The sequence below is a fragment of the Montipora capricornis genome, chromosome 6 (genome assembly GCF_036669925.1).
Source record: "Montipora capricornis isolate CH-2021 chromosome 6, ASM3666992v2, whole genome shotgun sequence".
Taxonomy (NCBI): Eukaryota; Metazoa; Cnidaria; class Anthozoa; order Scleractinia; family Acroporidae; genus Montipora; species Montipora capricornis.
Genome location: NC_090888.1, coordinates 62,875,941 through 62,883,440, shown reverse-complemented (window position 1 = coordinate 62,883,440; position 7,500 = coordinate 62,875,941). Strand labels below are relative to the sequence as shown.

General features: G+C 37.7%; 1 protein-coding gene across 1 annotated transcript in view; it reads right to left on the bottom strand.

Annotated features, from left to right (window-relative positions):
• LOC138052828 (tRNA wybutosine-synthesizing protein 5-like) overlaps nucleotides 1–7,500 on the bottom strand; it is a 17,818-nt gene that overhangs the window by 8,737 nt on the left and 1,581 nt on the right. The window contains exons 2-6 of the mRNA XM_068899413.1: nucleotides 6,349–6,415; nucleotides 5,566–5,691; nucleotides 4,131–4,180; nucleotides 2,827–2,919; nucleotides 2,327–2,497 (exon numbers count right to left, since the gene is read on the bottom strand). Coding sequence (XP_068755514.1) covers nucleotides 2,327–2,497; nucleotides 2,827–2,919; nucleotides 4,131–4,180; nucleotides 5,566–5,691; nucleotides 6,349–6,415 — 507 coding nt within the window. The remainder of the gene's footprint in view (nucleotides 1–2,326; nucleotides 2,498–2,826; nucleotides 2,920–4,130; nucleotides 4,181–5,565; nucleotides 5,692–6,348; nucleotides 6,416–7,500) is intronic.

Genomic DNA, 7,500 nt, shown 5'->3' with positions numbered 1-7,500 from the left:
ATAAATTTGCCGTGGCGAAGACAAGAAGACAACATCCGTGCTCTATTTCTCTCAATGCTCAAAAATTCCGTAATTGCGTGTTCTATAGTCCAGTCCAAAGTTCTAATTTTACAAGTCCACAATCTTGATTTCAGTAACTTGGTACCAAACGTTCCACAATAACTTGAAATCTCGTTAAGAAAAATCATTAAATCCAATAGTCCAGTCCGGATTGAGATCGCCAAAACTCTCTCTATCATCGATTCAAAACTCAACAAAGCTACAAGTAGTAAATAGTTATCAGAAACTACAACAGTTCGTCCTGATTCTACACTCGAGCTGAACAAAAAACCCAAAAAACCCTAGGCCTCGTCATCGTTTCTCGAGAGAACAGACAAACAGCCGAAACTGTTCTATGCCTGCCCCTTACGGCACTGAAAAAGTACCGTACGTTGTACAATAGTACTTGACCGTAGCCCTTGGCCAAGAAACTAATCTTAGCCAAAAGCCCGAGAAGCGATCAGCATACGGGATAATTAGGTAAAAAAACTGTGGGGATACGGGATTTTTAGTCTGGATTTTCCCAGGAGATTCAAGTCCTTGCACAATATGTAGCTCTAATAGTACACGACGACATTGTTTGGTATCGTAAATCATTACGGTGCCATGGTAGACATCTTTGCTATATACCCTCTAAGAAGACATGTGGGGTTCAGTAAAATACTAAGCCCAGAACGATTGAAGAAAATAACAGGAAATCGAGAAACATTTGGCTTCAAAGCTGACATGTTGATCATTTACAACTTCTTTCTCACCACAAGCTTAAGCGTGTACTCTGAGCTTCTAACACCTTTCCAAGACCAATGTTACTAAATTTTTTCCCTTACCAGCGGGGTTAGTATCTGGATGGGGGACGTCAAAATATGCAACTTTTGCTGTCAGAAACATACGCTCAAAAATTCTATTTTAACGCTCAAAAATGCGAACAAAGCAAGGTACAGATTTTGCTAGCCTGCTTTATGCAAAACAAATATTGACGAAAAAGTAAATAAATATTAATATGTAGTTTTTAAGGAGAGCAGAAGGAACTTTTAGGAAGTGTCGATCGAGAATAAAACAATTTGCCATCAGCGAAAAACATTTCGGGAGATTTTTGTTACGTTCCATCAGAGTTCAATTTTTCTATCGCACTTTTGGTCATACAAGTAAAATCGCAAAATCGAAAGTGAGATCGATTTTAGCGGCCGCCTGTGATCAAGTTATACCTTGCGTGTTTACTGACAACTCACGAAACAAAGGATGCATCTGTGACAGAATGACGGCATAATACCTGGTTTTTGTTAGTGTGTTTTTTTTTCTTTCAAGTGTTATAAAGTTCGACAAGATCTATGTGCGAATTTAACATAAAGATCACAATTGTTGATGCTAGTCCAAGTGTCAGCTGAAGTTAAGCTCCTTAGTACTTGGATGGGGGACGGCTGCGAAGTCCCCGTGACGGCGAAAGCTAATTCGTTTTATTTAATCTTGATTTCATTTTTTATCTTGTTTGGCCGTTGAAAGCTATTTCCTTATTTTCTTTCTACGTCAAAACGGCGAACAAATTGATTCCCAAGAAATATTGGAGTACGTATTCGTTCTATGCAAAATGCTTCTAATGAAGTATTCGTTCTATGCAAAATAATAATGTTCACAGTGGAACACACAAGTACGAAGCAAGATCTAGAAATAACGTAGAAATTTCTCCTTACCTTTAAAGCTTGCCTTTTTCAAAGAAAAAGCATCTATTCACTTTATCGAATAGTTTAATACTGAAACAATCATGGCGGGCGGAAAGATTCTACTATAAATGTTTGCTTTCACCATTCTAACGGAAGTGTGTCACGGTGGCCGAGTGGTCTAACGCGCTAGCAGAGAAGAATCGTGATGGCTTGGGAAAAATAGGAGTTCTCCTCGGGGCAGGGAAGTTTGGAAATACCGGAGGGAATATAAGTCAGTCCACCCGATCGGAGATTAATTCAATATCCGTGGGGTATGCACAATTGTGACTACCAACAAAAAAAAGACACCAGCCCGGTTTTAAGACGTGGATGCCTTCGGCATTCCACTTAATAAACTCTAATTATGGACTCGATTGTATCTGATACCAAGCTGCAATATTTAAGATAGCCATACAAAAGATAAACTTTTAAAGTATCTTAGACTTCTAACTACGTATTAATTTTTCTTTCTCAAAGATATTAGCGCAATATTAGAGCTACTCTGATAATTTGACTTGAAATAAAGTGTATGAATGAATGGATAAATGATGATGATGACGAAGATGATATATTTTCTTTTTTCAACTCACAGGAAGTCAGGGGTTCCCTGATTATTTCCTTCCTCTTGAAGGGAAGAGAAGTTAAACTTGTCCAAAGTTTGATTTGGTTCCATATCACAATCCTGGGGAATAAAGTCAGTTTTGTGCCTCCACCAAACATTAACAGCTATGTTGCGATCATATGACCTGACTTGGTGAAACCTGGTGAAATACAATAAATCCAAAAATATTATTACTGGAAAATAAGAGAAAGATTTTGTTAAGTTGCACCTATTGTTAATTCGTTGTGCCACCATACTATTTCCCGGGAGAGAGAAAAAAGAATAGAAACGAGTCGTTTCCATGGTAATGGTCTGTAGAGAAAAATCCCAACCAAAAACCAACCAATCAGATTGCTCCATTAAGCAAGAATTGCTTGCCATACACTAAATGTAAATTATTTCTATCTGTTTGCTTGAAAGTCAAATGAAACCAGTTACAAAAAAAAATACAACAACATTTAAGCTTTAATTAAGATTGCAAAAACATACCACTTGTAAGGTATAAATAAACAGTCGCCTGGTTCCATTGAGACATTATAGTATTCAACATCTTTCAAACTTGGATATTTGACAAAATCAACACTGAAAGACAACAAAACAACACTTTGAAATGAGGGAAAAGCATATGCCATGATATTTAGAAAAGAGCCTTGGTTTAGTTACCAACTGCATGTCAAGGACGGTGCCTACAATAAATTCAAGGGTGTTCTTGTGTGGTTTATGACAAGTGTTATTGACAAGTGTAAATAGCCAACTGGTTTGCCTCCGGCCAGTTAGGATTCTTAACAGTTGTTGTTGTTGTTCTGTTCTGTTGCTTCGTTGTGTTTCATTGGCCCTGAAAAGCCCCTGTTGGGAGCGGTCAATTAAGTATGTATTGTATTGTATTACATATTACTGAAATCCAAAAAAAAAATTGTGGGTAACCACGCATTTCTCAAAGATAATAAAATTAATCAACAATAATTGTAAAAATCTTTAAAATACAAAGCAATGCATGGCATTCTTTTCCAAACTAAAGCTTAATAATGAAAATACAAGGTTACCCCCAATTATCTTTTTTAATGTACCAAGAGCACTTGCAAAGTTATGCTTTCTCCGCATAGTTTTAAACAGCGCAAAAATAGCCCTGTATTAGTAAGCACCACCCATAAGAAACCCAAGTATCTCGAGATCATCAGTGCAGAATGTATGTGTAATAACAATAGTAGGCACTGTCCTTTAATAAAGGTGGCCTGTTTTATACTGTCAGGTTAATGGCTCGCTCCATTTAGCATGAATCGAAAAGTATGATATTGGGCTGTGAATGGTTATCAGCTTTATTGAAGGGGATAGTTTCAAAAGAAGTGGCATTGCTGCTTGGTGGGATGGTAAACATGAACGATTATGTCTTGCAAAAGTCTCTAAAATTTTGCCACTCAACCAAATTGAATCCTTTATTGATTAAGCTACTATGAAAACCACCAATCTGTGGAATGGGCACGAATTACTGAGTCACTGCCCCGCCCACTTTCACTTGTTAATAGTTCAAATTCTTGAAAAGTGTTGTGTTCGACGTCACTTTTCAGGCCAGGGAAGCTTTCTTGCACTTAAAGTAACAGCAAGTCCAATGGTTTCAGTTTCAACCTCTTCGCTAGACACAAACAATTTTGTCAATTTCCCTCCCTCCTGTGAGTTGCGTGGTTTTATCACAAACAGAACCTGCTACCTGCTGTTAGTTCAAGGTTATTCCCAAGGGGTGAAGACATTTAGCCTCTTAAGTACAGTAACACAAATAAGTATCACATTTTTCCCACCTATCAACATCCACTCCAGAGTATCCTCCAGAAGGGAAATCAATTGGGACCTACAAAAAATAACATTGCTTTGCAAATTTACAGTTTGTTTACTCGATAAAAGGTGCCATTCTGTGACTCTGTGAGTCAAAATGAAAGCTCAAGCACAGTCGCTCTCGAGTTAATTAAATGCTAATAATAGATTTAGCCAAGCCTAAAAGCAAAACTCCTAGGTTATTTATTCTTAAAATCAGTTAACCTGGCTTAAGCCTGCAATCCAATCAAAACCCAGTACCTGGGTACAGCTGATCTCATGCGCTCTAAACTTGAGCCCACGATATGGTCACATGATACTGGTCAACAGATACCTTGTTTTGATAGGTGCCAATTGACCTTAAAATGGATGTCTAATATCAAAGATGTACACTCTAAATGGCCACTATATGTTCGGCATATTGATTATTATAATTATTATTATTAGGATAATTATTATTAATTATTGAACAACTTCATCGTGCGTACATGGCCACAAGCAATACCGCTAGCTATGATGGCCATGAGAAAAGCAACTCATAGGTTCCTATGAATATGGTGCTCCACTTGGCGAAGGTTTGCTTTAATTAATGCAATGATGATATGCAAAAATCATTTTTGATTTTAAGAAACCTTCTACAGAGCGAAAATTTTGTTCTGAAAGAAAAACATGTAATAGAAGGACTTCCCACAACTGAGTGTCTAATAGGCATTGATGGGCCTTTCCATGTTTGTTTTTTTTTATTTATTTGTTTGAGCAGGTTGAAGTTTTGACAGCTATTCAGGTGATGGGGACCTGCTATACCCACCCATATAATCAAAGAGGACAGCCACAACACCATGAACTTCATCCCCTACTCTTCTCGAATAGTGTGTGGGTTCTTTAAGGTCCCACAGAGAACTAATGAACATGGAAGTTATTTGTGAGACCGGGCCTAAGGTTTATAGTCCTTATCCGAAAAGACTTGAAAGTCTAACCATTTGTGGACGTAATTACAAAGGCAGCACTTTCCACTCAGTTATTTAAAGACCCTGAGTGTTAATCCGGCCGGAGTCGAACTCACGACCTCCCGCATGGCAGCCCGGTGCTCAACCAACTGAGCCACCGGGCTGCCATGCGGCCTTCGATTATTCTTGGACGAAAGAGCCATGGAAGAACTGAAAGACCACTTTTCAAGAATCGACATGAGATGATCTTGATCTGTGAGACATACGTTGTGCAAAAAGTTGCCTTTAGCTAAACGTAGAAGTATAAAACACCCTGTAATAAGAAAAAACATTGCGAGAAAAGCTGTAGGAAACATTGTAGAATCCTCCCTTAGTTCAGTAACCTGAAAACTGCTATTTTGGTGTGCAGGGACCCTTTTGCCAAAAAAGATTTGTTACATAAGCTATGTAGCCACACAACATTTTGTATTGATACCTTTCCTTTGTATTTTTTGTAGTCTATGAACAAAAGTTCTTTGGTTCCACTAAACAAGCAGTTAATATTATCCACATCATCATTGTGCAAAACAGATTTGGTTCCACCACTGCTAAACCACATGACCTGAATTGTAAACGATAAAAGTTGATGATAAATTACTTTTCCTTTAGTTGTCTTCCATTTTGTCTTTCACTTCTCAGTAACTCAATTCATTTCAGCACCACTTCCTCATGTTTTCCAGGGTCTAAATAATTATTTTCAGCCCTCTGTTACATAGTGTTATTTTCTCAACAAAATACATGTATTGTGTTCCAGATTGGTCAATGACAAATGCATAATGGGTTATGGAGTGCAAAAAGAGGTTATAGAGTGTAATACTTAAGTTGCTGTGGAAGTAAAGCGATGGAGTGATTTTGTTGAGTATAATGAATAAAAATTGTATGAAATTGCTTGTCACCCAGTAACATCACTTGTGCCCACTAATCATGAAATGCACTTGCTTTCATACGATTTCCTACACTTATCACATCATTTCATTATGACAAGGAAAACACCGGGCACTGTATCACCATGATATGACTGTACAACTTTGGAATAAACAGCACACTTCCAAATGTGAGTAGCTACGAACAGCTGAAACTACCGGTATATACGTGGGCTAGCATGAGGTATATACCCAGAGATGAGCTGCAACATCTTTCTCAAAAAAAATTATTGTTCACTTGGAAACATAGTGTCAACCGACTAAACGAACCCTTTAAATTTACGAGAAGATCTAACCGTGTCAACTAGCATGTCTTCTACAATCTCTTCACACAACAAAGGAGGAGGCAGAAGAACATCTTTTCTGAAACAATGAGAAACAGGATGTTGATTCTATATAATGTTTATACAAGCAAGTACAAAATCAAGGTCAAAGACAATGGGCTTTAAAATATTTTCTTAGACCCTTGCATGTACATGTATGTACCTGTTAAAACTTTGATATCACTCTATCCAATTTCAAAATACATATAAAATACCCCAAGTACATGTAAACTCCCCAATTCACACTGGTTGAAAATTTTACAATTTAAGTCTACCTGAGGTGGGGAATTAGAATCTATAAAGCCTTCATTCATGTTTTTACATGTCATTGAATATCTCTCAGTGCTTCCACATGGCAAAAGATTTTAACAGAGGAATTTGTGATTTAAGTTTATTTGCCTCTGGCTGGTTGAAGACACCCTGTGAGCAGACGCCCTCCAGAGGGTGAGCAAGAGAAGCTCTGCAGAAATCGGGTCAAGTCTTTTAACAGGGTTCATGCTCGATTTTGCCTATAAAATTCCAGGAGTATTCAAGGAGTTTTCAAGAAGAGAGAATTGAGTTTTCAAGGAGTCTTAATAAGAAAACTGCTATGCCATACATAGTTCATTGTTTTCATTGCTAAAAAAGTCTACCTTGACATTCCTTACCACATCCTGCAAGTTATTAGTGCACGCAAAGGCATTTTAATTTTTGGTTTTAATGTTTTCCTGATAGTCAATTTTGGGCTCAATTTTTGAAATGTCTCTTTAACTTAGCATGATGCAATCTCAACAATTTTCACCCAAGAAAAACTTTAAGGAGTGTTCCAGCAGTTTTCCACAAAATCCCTTTTTTCAAGGGCTTTTCAAGCACCCTTGCAGTCCAAAATTAAATTCCAGGGCTTTTCAAGGACTTCAAGGAGTAGCACGAACCCTGATAAAAGTCACACCAACCCAAGCTCTGCAGGCAGGGTGGGTTGAAGATTGAAGAAAAAAGTCTTTCAAAAAGCCATCTGTCACTTATTCCACTTTCTTAAGCTTCAGAGAGTTGCAACAGTTACTGTATCACACATGCTCTCTTGGAAAAGTTTTCTGCCAAGGAGCATTAATTTTGATTGCTTGAAATATTGGACCCTGTAGTGTTTGC